This window comes from Azolla caroliniana, unplaced genomic scaffold, assembly GCF_043228905.1.
Source record: "Azolla caroliniana isolate FFs.n. ecotype wild unplaced genomic scaffold, voAzoCaro1.0.p SCAF_1, whole genome shotgun sequence".
NCBI classification, from domain to species: domain Eukaryota; kingdom Viridiplantae; phylum Streptophyta; class Polypodiopsida; order Salviniales; family Salviniaceae; genus Azolla; species Azolla caroliniana.
The window spans coordinates 36,549,906-36,571,610 of NW_028230436.1; the positions used below are offsets into that span (position 1 = coordinate 36,549,906).

General features: G+C 35.1%; 3 protein-coding genes and 1 non-coding gene across 5 annotated transcripts; 3 read left to right on the forward strand and 1 right to left on the reverse strand.

The window, feature by feature from the left end:
- The first annotated feature begins 1,285 nt into the window (after positions 1-1,285).
- LOC147870269 (uncharacterized) lies at positions 1,286-6,730 on the forward strand. The gene is made up of 5 exons (XM_087338435.1): positions 1,286-1,425; positions 3,178-3,318; positions 3,397-3,619; positions 4,512-5,287; positions 5,712-6,730. The coding sequence occupies exons 2-5, from the start codon at positions 3,187-3,189 to the stop codon at positions 5,913-5,915; spliced, it is 1,335 nt and encodes a 444-aa protein (XP_087194561.1). The 5' UTR covers positions 1,286-1,425; positions 3,178-3,186; the 3' UTR covers positions 5,916-6,730.
- Positions 6,731-10,522: 3,792 nt separating this feature from the next.
- Positions 10,523-10,626, forward strand: LOC147870270 (U6 spliceosomal RNA). Its single transcript, XR_015532375.1, has one exon. It is a non-coding gene; the product is annotated as a U6 spliceosomal RNA (small nuclear RNA).
- Positions 10,627-12,253: 1,627 nt separating this feature from the next.
- Positions 12,254-17,643, forward strand: LOC147870271 (branched-chain-amino-acid aminotransferase 3, chloroplastic-like). Its single transcript, XM_087338436.1, has 10 exons — positions 12,254-12,390; positions 13,476-13,625; positions 13,751-13,922; positions 14,343-14,519; positions 15,214-15,345; positions 15,613-15,711; positions 15,820-15,936; positions 16,511-16,606; positions 17,082-17,194; positions 17,267-17,643. The coding sequence occupies exons 1-10, from the start codon at positions 12,320-12,322 to the stop codon at positions 17,373-17,375; spliced, it is 1,236 nt and encodes a 411-aa protein (XP_087194562.1). The 5' UTR covers positions 12,254-12,319; the 3' UTR covers positions 17,376-17,643.
- Positions 17,644-17,699: 56 nt separating this feature from the next.
- On the reverse strand, positions 17,700-21,388 carry LOC147870272 (dihydroneopterin aldolase 2-like). Of its 2 annotated transcripts, none has more exons than XM_087338443.1 (6): positions 21,279-21,388; positions 20,729-20,799; positions 20,425-20,613; positions 19,022-19,691; positions 18,041-18,178; positions 17,700-17,821 (listed from the first exon to the last, which is right to left on the reverse strand). In XM_087338443.1, the coding sequence occupies exons 2-4, from the start codon at positions 20,785-20,787 to the stop codon at positions 19,469-19,471; spliced, it is 471 nt and encodes a 156-aa protein (XP_087194569.1). In that variant the 5' UTR covers positions 20,788-20,799; positions 21,279-21,388; the 3' UTR covers positions 17,700-17,821; positions 18,041-18,178; positions 19,022-19,468. The 2 variants fall into 2 exon arrangements, with proteins under 2 accessions (XP_087194569.1, XP_087194574.1); XM_087338448.1 differs by having other exon boundaries at positions 18,041-18,181.
- Positions 21,389-21,705: the final 317 nt, after the last annotated feature.

Genomic DNA, 21,705 nt, shown 5'->3' on the forward strand with positions numbered 1-21,705 from the left:
AGTGCTAAACATGAAGACATCGAAGAACGGGTTAGGAAGTCTAAACAATATGTTAGAAGCTAGTAGGCATGAGCACAAGCTTCTACTTCAACGAGAGTGAAACAAAATACAACAAAAGAGTATATGTTTATCAAGAACTATACTCAAAAGATTAAGTCCCTTTGTAATCCTTTTTCCTCAATCAAAGTGACGATCAATGAAGCGGTGATGGTGCAAATATTCCTCAATGATCTTTTGCAACAAATCGGTTCATTGATAGTCATTATCATCAAAAGAGACGAGCCTCGTCATTCTTTGACATTCAATTGATGCTATCTTCATCAACAAAAACCATGATAGGACTATAAATCTTGGGTTGGAAAGCCAAATATTGAACTTTCACTCAAACAATGGTCATGATTGAGGAAGAGGAAGAATTTCAATCAACAATCGGAACATCAAGTTGAACTTTGCCGTGTTTGCCAAAGGGCAAAAGATCATGTCAAATTGACCACATCAACTTATAAAAGTTCTGGACGATGCAATCATGTGGAGACATCGACGAACTCTCGAACTTCATAGGAAAACTTGAGTAAGAGAATTCAAGTTAGAATCCAACAACGCGTGATATTCAGTGAAGAAGCCATTATATAGAGGGTCTCAAAAATTACATTATATTCGACTAGCATTGGATTTCATGTATCCAAATCAAAACAACTCACACCATGTAACAATAGAATCCAAGATTCATCCTCATGTATGTCAACAATCAAGTAATTGGAGGAGGGGACATGCTTGCCAAACAGAAAGTGAAGGCGCCATAAGTTGCTAGATCAAGACGATGGATAAGATGCAACTTAATCATGAACATGCTTGATAAAAACTTAAAGTGACAATTTACAAATGATCTTTGGATTTCTCTCTCTCTCTCTCTCTCTCTCTCTCTCTCTATCCACACACACATGTGGCAATTAGGTGTCAATAATATACGAACTACCTACACACATACATGTAGTCTAGTAATTCACAAATAAACAGACACACATGTATACACATAAACGGGGCCGGGTGTTAATAACAATATAGGTGTATGTATGTATGTATGTGTAGGCACATGCATTCCGGTAGTATGCATTGACACACATGAAGTGAGATTTGGATAAATGGTTGGTTTGTGATTGAAAAGAATTGAATAGGTGTAAGGCTCCAAACGAAAGGTTTGGAATTTTGGAGGGTACAAAGCAATAGGAGATACGAAAAATACGTATGTATGTATAGAAGCTATGAATACAATACGTACATACGCACACGCATACGTATACGTATACGAAAGTCTTCTCTCTTTCCCCGCAACCTCAGAGCATTATTTATCTTCTTCTCCCCATTTTTCCTTCTCCTTCTTCCTCTTCTACTTCTCTGAAGCATCAATCAAACAGAAAAGATAAGGTATTTTCTATTTTCTCTCTCCTGCCTTTTTTCTTCCTCTCCTTGTTTCTGCTTAAATCTCTGTTTTTTTTCCATCTTTCTTTTTTGGGGGGTTTCCCTCTACTTCTTCTGTTCTCTCTTTTGTTGATAGAACCTGCCGATTTTTTTCCATTAAAAGGTTTTACGGTAGAAACATCTTTTTCAAGGTTTTCCTGGATCATTTTACTAGTTTTAATGGAGAATTTTTTCACAAGGTTCAAATGGAAAATTTTCATGTTTTGAAGTGGAGGCGAGACTTAATAAGTTTTTAAGGGGGGATTCTCACAAGGTTTAAGGGTAATCTCTGCAAGTTTAGTTGCACTTTTACAAAGTTTAAGAATTAATCGACAAACCTTAAGGGGGGATTTACAAGGTTTAAAGAATATGTAAATTAATATAAAGTTTTATAAAATGTAAGGGCTATGTACAAATTATAAGGAAAATTTTTACAGGATTAAGGGGAAGGCTTAAAAATTTCAAGGAAAAAACTTACCAATACAAGGGAAACTTGTACAATTTTCAGGGAAAATTCACAAGGTTCAGTTAAAATCATAAGCTTTCTAGGGTTTCATGACGTTTTTATTGAAATCTCTTTGATAAAATGGTCTTTTGGGGTCTCATTTGTCTAAAACAAAGATGATAAATTTCGGTCAGTTTTAAGAATGTGGGCTATCTATTCTAACAGAGACATTTGTTATTTTCTTAATACATAGTTAATAGGATTTTTATGAATAGGTATTGGCGGTGATATTAGAAACTGGGAATATTTTAAGGATTTTCTTTTGTCTGGATGGTCTCAGATCGTTCTTAACTTTGGATAAGAATAATCAGACGCTTTATGTGCAAAACAATGTTATGAAAAGATATTAGGAATTATATATCCTCAAACAAATCGAAAACTATTCCGTGGTAATGAAGATGGAACTCTTCATAGCAAAAACTGAGAAACATTGGTAGGATTTCTACTTCTGAGGGTATCATTATGTTTATTATTGTCTACAGCAAGAGAGATTTTTGGGCTATTCAAGAATGACCTTAAATCTTAAGAGAAAGGGAAATGGAGCCAAAATTTGAAGCTACGTACATGCCCGAACAATCTTATGGATGAACTATTGTTGCTGGGTTTATGTCAGAATCTTGACAACATTGATAGGGTTTTTTAAGAAACTTTTGTCAGTTTTTATTTTGCTCCCCAGATTCCCTTAGCAACCCCGTCTTGAGTAATAATACGTGTTTTTCTCTTTTTTGGGGTTTGTTCGGAGCATTAGGGAAACAACCAAAGTCTAGTCATATCTGTGGAAATAAATAGAAACTCAAGTCTATTTCTCAGTCTCACTATGCTTATCTTAGATAACATTAGCTGGTGGCTTGTGGCCATCTATTTTGTTTTGCTAAAGTTAGTGTATGGACTAAGATATTTCAGCTGTTGAAGTATGCGTCATAAAATTTCAAAACAAGGCAGGTGGAAAAAAACCAATGGGTCTGCAATTGGAATCTGTAGAACATTGATATTATGCAAGAAGCTATCTGGGATAGAAACTGAAAGCGTGACATTATGTTCTTTTCTTGTTTTGAAAGTAGTATGTTTTTGAGTCTCAGATTGGTTATCTAGGGTATGAATAATTGTGGTTCCTGGGATTTTTCTTTGCTTGTAGAAACCATTTCATTTTCCAAGTTGTATTATAGGCTGATTTTGTTTTGTGGCTGCTGAAATATAGCTTCACAAATCTGCAGAAAAAAGCAATGGGTCCAAAAACGGAAGCAGTAATACATCCAAACATCCCTACAAAGGAGCTTTCTTGGATTGATCGTATGTACCAGAAACTAGAAGATATATGTGTCGAAGTTGATAGGAACCCGTCATTATTGATACAGGTATAACCATATTTTTGCATGAACTTTTCTTGAGACAAAGGCTAATGAACTTCTTGTTAATATTATGACACTGATCAGGAAACTTCGAAGTACATGGAAAACCAAATGAATGTGGTGGGGACCAATGTAAAGAAGATTTGTGCTGAACTTATTCAAGATTTACTCCCTCCAACTGAGAAGAAGTTTGATTGTCCAATACACTGCAAATGTGATTGCATAGATTCAGAAAAGCCGAAACAAAAAGGTGCTTACCCAATTACAAAAGATACAAAATGGGGAAGCGAAGGTATCGATGCTCAAGGTGTTTTTTCTAATGCTTCCCTTCTGTCAGCATCTTATAGTTTTATGCTAATTTCCATATGCACTGCTAAGCACTAGATGCGTTATTGCCTACTGAAAGAAACACATATTGATACATCATAGTGTGACATGGTCATAAAGAAACACAAATAGATATATACTAGTGTTACATGCTTGTTAAAAGACAAATACAGATGCATGATATTGTGTACTTACTCGTAAAGAAACACATCAATGCATGATAGTGCTACATGTTCATAAAGAAAAAGTTGTAGATACATGATACTGTTACATACTTGTCAATCCATGAAATCCATTCCATATGTAAACTGTATGGAAAATGTACGGAAGTATAGAAAAACCACCATATGAACATCTTGGAAAGACGAGATACCATGCAAAGTGAAATGCTAAGCTCGTCTTGGAAAGTGGAGTTACTGTGCAATGTGCATGATGTATCCATATGGCACTAAAAACTCAAGTAAAATGCTAAATATAGCCTAAATAGCAATATTCACAGATATAGCTCTTTAAAGGCTTAAGCCTGATAGCTTTACTAAGAATAAAAATGAAGGTTTCAAATCTGAATCATACACATACATATTTCTTTAATGAACCGTCTATACTGACATCAATATACCAAACATGTTTCTTAAGATTAATACCCTGATTCATGTTGATCTAGCTTTTGTTTCCATCTATGATATGCACTGTTCATTTGCTCTTTCAGTTTCCTCTTCCACCTTTTTTCTTAAACTTGTGAAAATCTTTCTCTATACATATATTGAGAGAGAGTATACTGGAGGGAGGGAGAGAGACGTCTTTTCTGTTAGGATTTGAATGTTGAAGAAGCTGAATTTGTCTTTTTGACGTTTGTATTTAAAATATTGAAGAGGCTAATATTCAGCATAACAATAATGCAGCAAAGGTTGAAGATAAAATGGAAGACGTGACCACAAAACAAAAGGGAATGGATAGTACAGAGTTTGATAATCTCATTAGTGTGAAGTTGGAAAAACAGGACACTGCCATTGAATGCAGTGCTATAAAGAGCAAAGAAACAAACCTCACCCAAGTTATCATTCAGACCAAAGAAATGCCTGCCGAAGGTGTTATTGATAGTGATGAAAAGAAGGTATGTATAGGAGGTCTACGAGACACTGAGAACAATGCTATATTTGTTGATCAAGTGAGCACACCAAAACAATGCGGTAAACAAGATGGTATAAAAAAAGATGAGCATAATGGCAGCTATAAAAGCCATTGTCAAACTGTAAACAAGAAACGTTTGGTAAAAAAGAAAATTACCCCAACCAGCAAAGAAGAGCCTGAAACGAGCACAACAAAATTTGAAGGAATGGTTCTAGATAACATGAATGCTGTAAAGGAGAACGCAGTTGGAATATGGTGTCAAGATAGAAGCAAAATGCCACAAGATGGATTAAAAAATGCAGACGATTTACAAAGTAATTTAAACACTTGTATGGGAAGCAATATTCATAATTCAGATGTACGCCATGGCAGAGACAAAGATCTCTCTTTGAATGAGATGAATGATGATGTTGATGTGACATCTAGTTCTACTGAAAGCAAGTCAATTGGAAATGAAGCAGATGATCTAATGGTCACATGTGACCGTTTTTCAACTGAGCTCTGTGGAACTTCAAAGGTTTGTTGCTTCAATCTTCTTTTATAGTATCATAGATTTTAATGCCCTCCACAAAACACTCAGTAGATTCTTTTGAATCGTATAAGTTTTCTTAATGATACATATCCAAAGTAAAAATGCACACTCGATGTATTAATAACTAGAGACGGAAATTATCCTATGAGACAAATCTGGAATCTAGAGAGAGAGCATCATGTAAATGCCTAATGATGGATATGTAGGGTGAATGTACATGCAATACATTTTCTTTATAAGTAGAGGACTGGATGCGATCTATTATTACTTCACAGTAGGTCAAATTCTTCTATTTTACAAAGCTAAAGAAATGTTTGTGTAGCCAATAGAATTCATGTACCACATTTAAATAACATTACTTTTTGGATTTTGTGTGAGATAGAAAGGGAGATTTTTCATTTAATTTCAGGGTCAAGATTCCATGATAGTATCAGGATTTCTTGTTGAAGTTGACAGTGGAGACGAGGAGCAATCAGCACGGTGGTTGGTTAGTGAAAGCCACATAAACATCTTCCAACACAATGACAACTCATTTCCTTTCTCATTCAGCAAATTATCTACCAAGAAGGATGATCATGCAGAAGAGTTTGAATCGGATTGGGAACTCTTATAGCTTATCTTAAAGCTTACATATAGCAACTCTTACAAATAAGGAAGGTTTGTCTGAAACTAATCGAGTCCTAGGACCTTGTCCAAGAGTCCTTGATGCAACCTATCCCTTCCACCATATATGGAGTGGTCCATAAGAGGTTAAGAGGACAAATAATAAAGGCTAAAGTCTTGAGGATATGAGCGACCTGTATAGGTGTCGTCAATTTGAACCTTGATAATACCGTTAAAGCAATGTAAATAGCCCTCCTTCAGCGATCTCTATTCACGTAAGCCGAAGTTTTCCAACTTCACAAAAAATGTGTTTTTATAGATGCACACTCTGGAATAAAGCTCGTTAAACCTCCAATTTATGGGTTTGAAACATCTTGTTGATATAAAAAATTAACCATGGCAAGACATGGCTTTAAAATTGATGACTTCGAGGTTTACAGCAAGCTGAGGCAAAGCTCTAGAAAATGCAAATTTGATTATGGGAAACACTTTGGTGGTATATAGTCAACATGAAATGAAGGCAATGGATTGTTCGAGTTCAAGGGATGTGATATAGGTATGGTTATCTGTAATTTCATCGTTCTTGTAAATCATTGAGTGACTACCGCCCAAAAGTGTGCATAAGAACCTGTTGTAATTTAGGACAAAGCCTGCCTAGAACAAAAATTGAAATAAACTTCTGGATTGAAAACATTGAAGAACTTTTTGCACCAATTTGTGTTGATTCGTAATATGTAATTGTAGAGAGTTAAAATCCATTGAGCTACTGGACAACTCTCCAAACCTATATATATATATATAATCGACTTAACGTATTTAAGTATAGCTACAAGTCCCAATTGTGAGGTGAATTTCTCCACTCTGTTGCATTGTATTCTCCCACTCAATACACATGTGATGGTAAAGGCTTAAGCAAAGGATTGAATTTTATGACATTTTCCTTCAATGGAGTGCAAAGTATCTAGAAAGAAAACTACTCAAATATTTGTGTTTCCTCTTAAGGCTAATGCAATGTTCCATAAGTATTTCAGATCATGTTAGCTGCATGGCTTTATTGTAACGGTTTTGGAAAACAACCTTACACTGAAAACAAAACTTCCTTGACAAATGTTTCACATTATTCTAAATAACATGAATGATATTCCAGTTGTTAATGCAATCTCAAATTGAAAATAATTCTCCAAGAATGGTAGAATGGAAAGCATGTGTATATTCACACAAGAATGGTTGTAGAAAAACAAGATCAGCTTAAAATCAATGTTTATTTTAACCAATGGTATGTTATTGAAGTAATGCTTCTTATTCAAAAAAATTGAGTGATATTTGGATAAGAAAACATGGCAAAGTAAACCACTATACATAATACACCTAGATAAAGTTAAACTGCTTTTTTAATCCAAGTCACTCAATTCTATTAAATGGCTTCAAAGTTATTCCTAGGGGCTACTATGCGTCTTAAGCCCGGAAGAAATGTTTCTTATTCTAAAATTTTAGGTGAAACTTGGATAAAAAACATAGGAAAGGAGACCATTACATAGCTAGATTAAGTTGATTTGTTTCTTTTCTTATTCAATACCTTGGAGGGTTAATCTTGCCATAAAAACCCTTAACAATGTAGTTGGGTTGATATATTTTGTTTGTATTGCCATTTCATTTTATTCTACAAAAAAAAACAAGGGAGAGAAGATAAAAGATGAAGGGCGGGGAGGGGGGGGAAGAGAGAGAGAACCTAAATGGATGTAGTTGTATCTCGGGTATGGTTGCCCAATGGAGACCAAGAGGTCATGGGTTCAACCCCTACATTCCACAGTGGGATCTTTAGTGAATTAAAAGAGATACATATGTATTAGAGAGGTGAGATAATTGGGTCTTGAACCCAAGAGACATAGTGCTTGTAGTGTAACAACTTACCACTAGGGTAAGGTACTTACGATAAGAAAGAGAGAGAGAGCGAGAGCGAGAGCACAATTGGTGGTTCAAATGAGAGATATCTACTGAGTAATAGAGATGTGAGAAAATTGGGTTATGAACCCGACCTGTAATGCTAGTCCTGTAAATGACTAACGACTACGCTAAGCTAATTCCAATAAATAAATAAATAAGAGAGAGATGGAGAGATATTTTTAACGTCCACGAGAGACCAATTGAATCTATGAGATGGGGTGTAGCCCATAGAGATAGAGTTTGATTAATCGTGGTAGAATCAATCATTTCAAATTTTACAAGAAGAGAGGTTTTAATATTACCCTTAAAAGAATCATTATATTGCATTAATAGTTTCACATCTTACACCATCTTACATCAAAGTAAAATTCCAAAGGATTTTTCTTTCTTGATAATGACTCTTTATCATTAGAATGAGAGACACTTGTCGCCACAAGCATTTTCTCTATGCTCTGTGTAGCATATATCAAAGAAATATGCCCTTTATTGTTTCTATTATCCTATATGAAAATGGATAAGTCATACACCTAGTAATGTCTACAATCTTTTCCACAAAACACGTAGTCAAATAGATGGATGGAGATAGAGGCATCGTCTATCAAAACATGAAACATGTGGGTTTTGAATTCTATGCCTACACACATATATATAATTTACCACTATTTCATGAATAAAAAACCATCCTCCTTTGTGTTTGGATCAATGGTAATGGTGTTCAATTTAGTAACATAAAGTCTTGATATCCACCTAACTACTACTAAATAGATGTAGAAGCACATGAGCACCCACATGATACCAAATGCAAATTGTGAATCTATATATATCAAGTACCGTAGAATGATTAAAGTTGGCATTGCTTCACCAATGCTCAAGATTAGAATATTTAGCATACAATACGCGTAGAATACGTATGCTAAGTATTCTAACTTTTTTCGAAATACTTAGAATACGTATTTTACAGAAAAAATATGTTAAATACATTAAATATTTCTTAAAGTTTAAAGTTTTTTTTAAATTTGAATTTTTAAATTTTTTTTAAATTGTTAAATACTTTTTAAATACTTAGAATATTTGAAAAATTGAAAAAGAGCAGTTCTAAAATGTAGAATACGTGCAGGATACTTAAGAGTATTCTAAACGCAGAATACATGTTTTTTAACAATTGTGGTGTGAAGTTTAAGCCTTAAATGATATTGTCTTTTATTAGGCTTAGTGACCTTACTACACCATTGTCATCAACGAACAAAATAAAGAGAGCTTGGAAAAAAACTTACTTTCGAGTCTCACCTATATAACGACAAGTTGAGCATTATCTTAGAGAGAGAGAGAGAGAGAGAGAGAGAGAGAGAGAGAGAGAGAGAGCCCATTTGAAAGAAGAAATTTCAGAGAGTTTGTTCTTTGAAACATGAGGGACATGTTTGATGTTGAATTCATTTAAAACTTGTCATCAATTAGTTTGAGATCACTATCAAATTTCTGTTGCCTTTTAAAAGATAATGCTAAAAAACCACGAGTCCACATGAGACAAATGCACAAAGCCACGTATTGTCTTTTTGTTTAATGGATTTCAAATATTGAAGATGAAGTCATAAAAAACATGTTTTTTGATATATATATATATATATATCCCACAAACTCATGAAAACAATATTTAACAAATAGTTAAAGATATACTTTTCTTAACGTGCATACTAAAATAAAGAACAATACAAAAACCCCTTATTGCTCACTCTAATATGTAATGAAGATGTAGTTGCTAATGTGTTGTAAGACTAGCTAGGCTAAATCTCCTAGGGTATAAGGTGTCTAATATAGCTCAATTGAGAGAACTATTCCTTTTAGTTCACTTACCTTATTCTCGTACTCTTGGAGACTAAAAACTCGAGACTCATTTCTCATATTCCAAATGTACCATATGCCTCTATACATATGATAGCATCTTATGAAAGGGAGATGCTAACTTAACGAAAACCCATTATAAGGGCGACGAGAATATCCTCTCCATTTCTCTCTAAAAACAATGAATAGAGATTGACATAGGTTTCTATCGTCTCCATTGACATGATGATTCTTTCAATGTGGAATTCACAAAAGAAAACAATATTTAGAGCTTGACATGGTTTTGTTTTTCTCCATCAACATGACAAATCTTTCAATGTGGGCTTTACAAAAGATGTTAATAGTTATGCCAATTGGGCTTGAAACTTGATATGCCAATGACCTCATGGAAGACACAAGGCGTGTCAACTTAGATATACGTTTATGCACTACTCTTTAGACCATTCTAAAGAAATGTGCTATTACGATATTTGCTATGCTTTATAGATTGGCACATTCTCATTATTTTAATGCGGTGACTATGTCTTGGTTGGCTTGGAACTATTCCTGAGATTTTTATTTTTATTATTTTTATTATTAGTAAATATCTTATTCTAGTTTTAAGTTGTTAGACTACTAGTCCTAAATCTTGGGTTCAAGACCAAATTTCTCACCTCTTTATTATTCCATACATTTCTTAAACTACCACCCTTAGGTCTTGGGTTCAATACCAAATTTCTCAAACCTCTTTATTACTCCATATATATCCTCTCTAACTTACTAGACACCATGGAATGTAGGCATTGAACTCACGACTTTCTGGTCTCCATTGGGCAATCTTACCAACTAAACTACATCCCTATGGGGGACATTTGTTAAAATTGGAATGACACAAAGAAGATTGGCATGACCCTTGCACAAGGAGGGCACACACAAATCAAGAAATGGTCCAAATGCATACACATCTCTCTCTTCGATTAAATAATGATATTAGGCATAGTTGAAAATGTCGACATAAAGTCTCATATTAGTTTTTTTTTCATGTTATGATAATGATTACAATTTACAACAATAGGTTATGTACAAGGCACAATGCGATTATGCAATGTCGTTTTTTTGCATATGCAAAGGTTGTAGACACTAATTCAATGATGATGAGTCTCTCTCTCTCTCTCACACACACACACACACACACACACACACACACACACATAGAGATATGGATAAATACTCTCTCACACATAGAGGAAGAGACTCTCTATTCTAAGGGGATGGAAGTTGATGTTGATGTGGCAAAATTAAAATTGTTCTCTCTCTCTCTCTCTCTCTCTCTCTCTCTCTCTCTCTCTTTGGTAAAAGCACACACATAGAGATATGAATAAATACTCTCTCTCTCTCTCTCTCTCTCACACACACACACACACACACGTAGGCAGAGACACTCTCTATTTTAAGGGGATAGATGTTAATGCTGATGTGGCAGACTTAAAACTGCTCTATGTCTCTCTCTCAAACTGTCAATTCTTTTCCTACTTTATATTCTCTCTCTCTCTCTCTCTCTCTCTCTATTTCGTAAAAGCACACAATTATATTAATTGTATGTAAAATCCACTTAGTTACAACACTTCTTAGTCTCCTCTACCTATCGTAGGCATATGCCTATGTAGGGAGAGGGACGTCATGTAATGCCATTAGAAAACCTGAATATGCATTTGAGGAAATGATCCCTACATGCTCTAACATCCAGAAATTCCACATAAGAATAAATACCTTTTCAACTTCGTCATATAAGCTTTTACCCCATGTTTACTATCAAACATGAAAACATTAGGCATATTCCAATTGTGTTGTAATCCCCAATAACGTAAAAATTAGAACAATATCTCCCTCTCGTCATTTGAACCATTTTGAACATACTGAGAAAAAACCCATTGTTGAGGTCGCAAATAACAACGGGTTAAAACTTGCCAAATGTCGAATAAATACTTCCAAATGGTACATGCTATAGGACATTTAATGAACCTATGTGTACTCTCCTCCAATGGAACGATGCAAAAGAAACAAGTGCATGACCCTAGTCTTCGTCTCTTTAAGACTGAACCTAACAGGAACCCACCAATCATGAGTCTCCATATGAATGAATACCTTTGCATGAAAGGGCAGATGAGATGCCAACCACGTATAACCGCCAATCCACCCAAGGTGCAACATTTGTTGTCAATGGCAAACATCCTTGCAACAATGTGGTATATCTTGTTATCCGTACAAACCCCATTTTATTATTTTCGATGATTACCTGAACATACCCGATTTTGTTCTAAACCCAATTGTTTCATCGGCCAACCCCCCATTTTGTTCTAAACCAATTGTCACTATGGGCCAACCAAATTTGGTCGTAGTCAGTAGAAGAAAACGTTAATATATATTTCTCTCTCTCCCTCTCTCTCCCTCTCTCTATTTGTATTAATCAATCACTTCTCACATTCACCATCTCTTCAAATTTCCCCTCTTCTCTCCTTCCTCTGTTTCCTTCTTCTTCTTCTTCTTCCTCCTCCTCCTCCTCGTTTTATGATATCTCTTATATGCTTTTTTACACACACACACACACACACACACACACTCGATCTCGTGCGCATATAGCTTTTCTGAGCCATGTTCATCCTCAAATCTTGTAGCAGGTCGCCCATACTCAGTGGTGGTCGGAATCTCTTCCGGAATGCCTGGTATTGATTTTCCGTCTTCTTATAACCTTCCCATGTTACATGCAATGCAAAAATATATATGTGCATGTAAAAGTGTATGCATGTCGCATTGTATACATGCTTATATGCATCTGTCTGGTATATATACTTGGCTTGTACGTGTACGGAATACGTATGGTGTATGTATACGTGTGTATGACATGCTTAAGGGATGTTTGTGTATGATTTATATGTGTATGCTATACGCATGGTGTAATTTGCATGCGCACAATTATGGTGTATATGTATGTATATGTACATGCATACGCATGGTGTGTATGCGTGTCTGTGTGACCATGTATCTGTTGTATGACTGTGGGTGTACGTGCAGGTGTATAAGTGTGAGTGTGTGTGTGTATATATATATATATATATATATATATATATATGTATATATATGTATGTATGCATGCATGTTTATTAATATGTTTTGTTGAATTTGGTGTCAATATGAATATTATGGTTTTCTTAAAAAATTGACAATACATGTGCAGTGTATATGCAATTACGTATGTTGTCAGGGAAGTATGGTTTGTGATCTGAGAGATGTTAATATTTATGCAATTATATACATGTCAGGAGATTATGTTTTGTGTTGTCGTAGAAGTATGTATGGGTACAAAGATGACAATATGTACACAAATTATGTGGTCGAAATATGAATTTGGAATTTATAGTTTTATCTTAAAGAATAGCAATATGTGGTCTCATTAAATCGTGTCTTTGTCTAAGAAAGAGAGTTGATTATGCCAATTATATATGTGCATAATGTTGTGGTCAGCTCACAAATGGCTTCTCTGAGAGAAAGAAGATTTTGGAGATATGCATGCAAATATGTGGTCTCACTGACTGGTTCTCTTAGAAAGATTAGATCACGGAAATATGTATGCATATATGTGATCTCATGAAATGGTTGTTTCCTTGAGAGATCAATATGTGTGCAATATGTGATCTCAAATAGCCGTGTTTTAGAGATTGGATAATGCCAATACGGTACAATATAACTTTTGCATCAAATCTTGAACATATATTAAAGCTTTTCATGTTGATATCATGCATCAATACAGTGACAGGTTTACTTCTTGCCATGGTGCTAAAGATCAATACGTAAGGCAGCAACAATGGCAACATAACCTGAAGTTTATTGCCCTCAATAATTTGAACCGAACTACAACATCAAAATCTATCGCATCTGCAAATACTTTAGCTGAAGCACGGTACATTAAATTAGATATAATTTTCATCTTTTGTTCACAATGACGTTTACCCGTCCTATCCATAGTCAATCAAAAGAAGGTTTTTATCTTAGGCTAAATATGTATATATTTTCCTGTCTCTATAGGGATTCTAGTATCAATGATCCTGATTGGGACAATCTTGGATTTCAAATCCGAGCCACCGACCACATGTTTGTGATGAAGTGTAATATGGATGGAGAATGGTATAAAGGAGAATTAAAACCTTATGGTCTCCTGGAATTGAGTCCATCCGCTGGAGTCTTAAATTATGGCCAAGTATGCATATAATAGACATATTTATTGATGTGAATAGTGTGCTAAATATGTTAATCATAAATGGAGGATCGAGTTTAGTATCATAAGGGTTGATGATATTGAAAACAAGTCTCAAAATCAGTAATTGAAGGTACAAATATCTCCTACGTATGTTTATTACCATTTGGTAATTTTAACAATGTTTAATAAGCTCTACAAATCCCACCTATGTGGTAGCTTTCTTCTCCAAATCTTCTTGTTTATCTTATAGAGCGAAATCTATCAACACGGTTTTAACTTTGTACAAAAATGCCCTTTCACAGTTTCGAATTTCAGAAATAACCCTCATTTTCCAAAATTATTCAAAAGTATCCTCTGTTCTTAACATTGGTTGCGAGATCATGTTTGTTGATGTATCTTGTCTATGTCTTTGAATTTCAGGGTCTCTTTGAAGGACTAAAGGTGCAAAGAACTGAAGATGGACGGCTTCTTTTATTTCGTCCCGAAGAGAATGCGAAACGGATGATTAATGGTGCACAACGTATGTGTATGCCAGCACCTTCTGTTCACACGTTTGTGGAGGCTGTGAGGCAAACAGTCTTGGCTAATGAGCGTTGGGTATTTTCTAGTTCTGAACTCTCGTTCATAAATTGTATAATATATAGATAGATAAATACATACCATGCATACACCAGAAGTGATAAGATATTTTACCACTATGATAAGATATTTTACCACTATGATTCCCACATTAATGCGGATTAGGAATTAGCAGTGGTTCATCCTGTAGGCAAGGCTACAAAATTGGAAGATAAAGAAAATTGGGTTCTTTCCCACATTGGAGAATCTCAAAACCTGCGAATATGAGGGTAAATGGGTAGGAAATGCGTATTGTGTGAAATATGAGGGAAAGTTAGCTTTTTTCCAGATAGAAAATATCTGAAACTTGGGAGATGTGATCCGAAATTGGGTTCTTTTGCACATGGGAATTTTTTTATAACTCGACTCTCCCATGGCCTTTAAACCTTGGGAAACATGGGAGAAAATTGGAACTTTTTGTCTTTCACACCTCTAAAAGTCGGGAACCATGAGACAAAGTAGGCTCTTTTGTCATTTGCTCCTCTAAACTTGGCAAATATGAGATAGTGGGCTCTTTCTACCCGGGCAATGCTTAAAAGTGGAACGGGGCCTATTTTCCATGTCAAAAACTTTCTTGTGAATCAATTCCCTGCATAAGGTGTGTTGCAGCCGAGTTAAGTAGGTGTATGTTGGAATGGCTAAATAGTATGTTTTTTAATACATGGTATAACAGGTGCCTCCTTCTGGAAAGGGATCTCTCTACCTGCGCCCGTTGCTCATAGGTTCTGGAGCAGTCCTTGGACTGGGTAAATCTCCAGAATATATGTTTCTTGTTTATGCATCACCAGTGGGAGACTATTTCAAGGTATCGTGCCACCATTTTGTTTTGAAGTGTGTATATATGTATTTATGATATTGACCTATGATTAAAATGAGAATAGTAAGACCAAATAAAACTATTAGTGTTTGATGGTACGGTTACCTATACAGAACATGAGTGTTTGATAGTTGAAACATATGTTATATACATGAGGTATACTCCCTTGTAAAAAAGACACTATTTGTTATCACAGCTTGATTCTTTCACCCAACAATGAATTTAGGAGTGATTGAAACTTCATATCTATCTCAGGAAGGTCCTGGTCCTATACATTTGAAGACCGAAAGCATGTATCCTCGAGCTGTGTATGGGGGAACAGGTGGAATCAAAACCATTTGTAACTATGCCCCTGTAAGTATTATCATGCTTTACATTTTGATATCATTCGTCATTATTGAGGAGTAAGATTGTGTCTCTTTGAACATGGTAATTATCTTAACCTATGTCTGTTCCAATTAGGTGTTAAAAGCCCAACTAGAAGCCAAGGCAAAAGGTTTTTCTGATGTGGTTTATCTGGATGCTTTAGAGAAGAAATATATCGAGGAAGTGTCATCTTGTAACCTCTTCCTAGTGAAGGTAATACTACACTGAAACTCGTATGATATGTAGTGGTTTTTTAGCATTTCATTTTTCATATGCACCAAAACATTCCCCGGAAGAACTATTTATAATGGCTGCGTCATTTCTTTCTATATCCTTCTTCCTCAGGTATTGTTGGTTCTTTGTTCTCATTACTTTGACCCCAGGTCTAGATTCATAATTTGATGGCGTCCTGATTTATATATGAGAAGTACAAAGGTTTTGATTTGTATGTAAGTTATTGATGTGTCTGCTGGATGTTGAAGCTTGTCTTATGTAAATAATAAAAAGACATTTAAGCAATTATTCCCAGAATTACATATGTAGTATTAGCAGAGACATACTCATGCTTTCACCACATAATCTCATTCCTTCACGAACTCATTAAGTTTTATTATTATTTTTCACAACACTAGCAACATGAATTTGTTTTTATATATTGTCAAAAAATGATAGGCAACAAGTTATTCAAAAAAGCAATGGAGATTTTCTAATATTTGTTTCAAAGATGTCACTAAAGATGCATTGTGGGATATAACGTTTTCTTGAAATGCTTCAATTCCTTCTACAGAATAATATAATTTCAACCCCTGAATCACAAGGCTCCATACTTCCAGGCATCACACGAAAATCTGTAATTGAGCTAGCCCAAAGCTTGGGTTATAAGGTGAGTAAAAAGCATTAGCTTAAAGTAACTGTATTTACCTGAATGCATAAACCAATTTCAATCTTGGAAGAGTTGAGATGAAGAAACAAAGCATAAAGGATGAAAGATCTAAGGTCTTTGTATGTTCTCATTTAATATAAATTTATGCAAGAAACATTCATCTGATTATCTCGGGCCATACCTTGCCCATAAAAGCCCTCTTTCTTTCTCCTTGATTGAGAGAATTTATTACGTCAAACATCAAGATGTTTTAGAACATAAAAAATAAAACATTTGAGAGATTGGTTAAAATTATATTACGGTTTATTCTTCTGGCTGACGTTAATATATCTTTCTCCTTTTTTTCTAACACAGTAAAAAATGTAAGATACTCGAGGTTCTTGTCAGATGTCAATAATTTACATTAATATTTAGTATATTTTCTGATGTTAATGTATATACTTCTGCTTAATAGAGGTTTTGGTGTGTCTGCTAGGTTGAGGAAAGGAGTGTTCCTCTAGCTGAATTGCTGGATGCTGAAGAAGTGTTTTGTACAGGGACAGCAGTTGTTGTCTCACCTGTTGGAAGTGTCACCCATGAAGGAGAAAGGTGAGAATAAACACAAAAAACCTATTTACAAGACATGTTTATTTTCGCAACCAATGATCTTCTTCTTTGTAGGGTATCATACTCAAGCAAAGGAGCCGTTTCAAATGTCCTTAGGAGGGCACTAATTGATCTCCAAGTCGGAAAAACTCCGGATACAAGGGGTTGGATAGTGCCAGTCTAAGAACCGGAGGTTTGCAACTATTCAATGCACATGCCTGTGCATAGAGTCACCAATGTTTGCCACTGTACCAAGCACCTCCTCTATATACGCACAATTAGCTAAGTTTGATAGTAAATTCAAGGTAGCTTGTTGTACATAAAAAACAATTCTAGGCCTCAACACAATTCTTTGCAATCATAGTTATACTTCTAGCAATTTACCTGGACCTTAGAGCATGTGAATCTAGAGAGACACTTGTATATGAGCCAAAACATTGCCATGACAACATTGAATATGACCAAAACATTGCCATGACAACAATGAATATGATAGTATGTATCACACAAACACAAGATGTAATATATTGTTAAGAAAATTACATCTGTTTCCACATTGTCAGAAGACACGATGTGATATTTAATAATCCCAAACTAAAGAAATCAAAAAGTTTGGCAAGCTTTGGATTCCTATTTTGAATTCATGGCTTAATCCCAACACAACATAATGATTTTTTACCCCATCATATGTACATACATACATATATACATAGATATATATATATATGGCAAGCTTTGGAATCCTATTTTGAATTCATGGTTTAATATCCATTCAGTTCGTTTCAGTGACAGCATTGCTACCTTTACAACCTCCCCTTGTACTGGTGGGTGCAATTACCATGTCATCACCTATTTTAAATTCATGGCTTAATATCCATTCAGTTCGTTTCAGTGACAGCATTGCTACCTTTACAATCTCGCCTTGTACTGGTGGGTGCAATTACCATGTCTTCAACCATTGAAACTCTAATATCATCTCTTCTGACCCTGCTGGAGGAGGGGCCCCAACATAATGATTTTTGGCCCCATCATATATATATATATAGAAAATATAGTGACCATGACATGGTTTGCTTAGTAGACTCAATTGATCATGGACGGCTTGGCTTTGATCAATGTGAAAGATTTGGATAGTTATTCATTCACTTTTTCTGTGAAGAACTTGTACCCTAACTTTTCAAAATAATCAAAATAAAATACATAATTTTTAAAAAATTAAGAAAACAAAAGCAACATCTCTTCAAAATAAAATACACTTTTTCTGTGAAGAACTTGTACCCTAACTTTTCAAAATAATCAAAATAAAATACGTAAGTTTTTAAAAATTAAGAAAACAAAAGCAACATAGAGATGAAGGGCGAGGTGCAAAACAAATCAGACAGTTTGGTTTATTTGTCTTCTTAATGTGCTTACCCATCACACATGGCTTCAATGTTTATAACCTCGTGTTGCTTATTATATGATTATCCTAGAGGAAGCATGGTTTTAATTCTGGAATGTATATCTTAGATAGCACAAATTTATAAATATAAAACAGTCATAGCATTTCAATTTGACATTGTCTCTAACTTATCCTCCAACAAGAAATAAGGAATGAACAAGTAATACTCTATTGCACCTTCGATTTCTGATTCAAGGCTTACATTTACAAATTGACCATTGTCTTTACTCACAATAATATCACCTATGATATGAAAATATATGGTCACACAAAGAGTACTACAATTCAAGCATTTACATATCATTATGTATTCAATGTTCCTATGATATTTATACATCTCAATTAGAGCTATGAAATTTCCTTGTAGGAAACAATTAAATTTCTCTTACCTCCCATGGGATGTGCGAAGGGTATAATAAAAAATGGACATAGAAAACGTCAAAACAAACATGCTACATGTCACCAACATGCTGCAACTTTGATGAATATATAGTCACAATGAATGTAGAATTACAAAGTCTTCGGAATGCAATATATCAATTCGTATGGAGCATGTCAAGTAGGAAAAAAGAGGCATCATGAATGCTTGAAATTTTTGAAAAATTACAACCAATGAAAGATAACTCTGAGGCATATAACCATTGGAATTTGTTATTATGGACATCATAGCCATGAAATCATTTATTCTTTGTGTTGTGTTAAAAAGCATTATTAGCATTGAGGTTTGATTATTTGGTTACAAAACATAAAATTCCGAACCCAGTTTGTACTAACATGTTGATGGTTTTACACCTGAGTAAAAGTCATACACATAAAACAGAGACCATCATCCATTCCTATGCCGTTTCACCTTTGGCATAATCCTTTTTGAATGGTGATGTTCGGAAGATTTCTACACCCACATAGTCCATGTTTTTCTTCTGCGCTACAACAGGCTTCCCAATACGCACTCGTAAATCTGTTATTTGCTTGAATGTATCAAAAATTTTACTTGTAGTTGCATTTGCTAAGGCCTCCAGAAGGTTAAAATGGGGTCCTTCGATGACCTCTTTTACTGCTCTGTTTTTTGTATCATGTGAATATTCGCTTATATACACTCAGGATTGGTAATAAAGCACTGGGAACATTTTTTATCAAAAAACCACTCTTTCTAAGTATATTCTGTGAAAATGCTACAGTTTCTTGCTTAATTGATTTGGAAACATGAAGAATCACAGGAGAAACATCAAACATAAATGCTACAGTTTCTTGCTTAATTGATTTGGAAACATGAAGAATCACAGGAGAAACATCAAACATAAATGCTACAGTTTCTTGCTTAATTGATTTGGAAACATGAAGAATCACAAGAGAAACATCAAACATACTCATGTCTTTTGTCATTTCCCTAAATACCTGCAAATTTTGCTATTTTTCCAAATTCCCTTGCACGACCCCAAAAGGGCAATCATATGTACTGTTTGGGCTGTTTTATCAATAAGTCATCCCAGCTTTCTCTATTTTGGGGAGTGACAAAGGGCATTTGGGGGAAAATGAAGAAAACTTTAGGGGTGTTTCAGAGTCTTTGTCAACCATCAAACGCCTTTTAAGTAATGTTGTTAACTAAGTAGAGTAATATCAGATAGTCAAGATGTGGGCACTGTGATAGGAGTATTCTGATGTTTTTTCTTATTAATTCAAGTGCCCACATCTTACTATCTTATTAACATTTGTCTCCAGATATACTTAAAAAAAGTGGCACTTGAAAATGCTCCCTAAAAAACTACTTTCAAAAGATGAATGTTTCCCTTACTTGTGTAGAGTTGTATAGCTCACAGTATGATCCAAGTTATCTGTTGTTGAAGCTTTCTGCATGTCCATCCATGCATCAATATCCACTAAAAATGGTTGCCGATTTTGTTTTTCATCATCATTAACACCATGCATCGCATCAAACTTTAGACCTCTGAGGACAATCTTGTCACCATATCCAGCATTATATCTGATTCAATGAAATGGCCAAAGAAAATTCATTTTTTTCTTCTTCCCTTAAATGGACAAGAAATCCAATGATTCTTCCATCAATATTTGAAATAACATGATTGTAGAGAAGTTACGTTAGAAAGTTGTCACGCTGATTATTGAAGATGTCATCCTCCGCAAAAGTTTCAGCCATCAGTTCTATGACCTAGTAAGAAAAACTCAGATAATAAATACATCAGGAAGAGGGCAAAAAGCAATCCTCTTGGTGATGGTGATGGTGATGGTGATTGGTTGCAGTGACAGCGTTTCTGATGGCAATGAAGATAATAATGATGTTAGAGAGATTTCATTCATAATTGTTGCCCTGCCAACACGCGGAAGGTCTGAGACACCAAGCAAAGAAAAATCAGTGTTCTCTGACATGATATAGACATCATTTCATGTCAGAGGGGCCGATAAGTTGAAACCCCACAGTTAACTACAGAAAACTGTGTAGCTTTTCAGCTATTGTAATGTGGTCTTTTCTGATAATGGAGACGATGATCAATTAGGTGACCATCACCATCACCATCACCATCACCATCAACATCAACATCAACATCAACATCAACATCAACATCAACATCAACATCAACATCAACATCAAGAAAGAAGAAGACAGAAGAAAAGAAAGGAGAAACTTACCAGGAGAATACGATGGAGGCGGAGGCGAGAAGAAGCAGGCACGTAAGAAGAAGAAGATGAGGAGGCAGAGCACTCTCTGCCTCTCACTCTCTATACATACATATACATACACACACAGATATGATATTATGTACAAGTTACAACATACATATATATTTCATTAGTTAAGGAAAGCTTGGAGTACGGTGAGTATTGTGGGGGATTGAGACCATGGGTCCTTCTAGCAACCCACACTCACCGGAGCTAAATGGTTCTAAAAGCTCTTTTTTGGAGGAGAGTGGAGGGAGGCACAAAGTATGAACATGGGCTTAGTGGGTGAATAAATTGATGATGCTTGAGTTGGTATGATGAAACATGTCTTCTTGTTGTGTTGTTGGTGGATTAATCCTAATATGGGGAAAAAAGGTTTGAAATACCCTCCGAATTT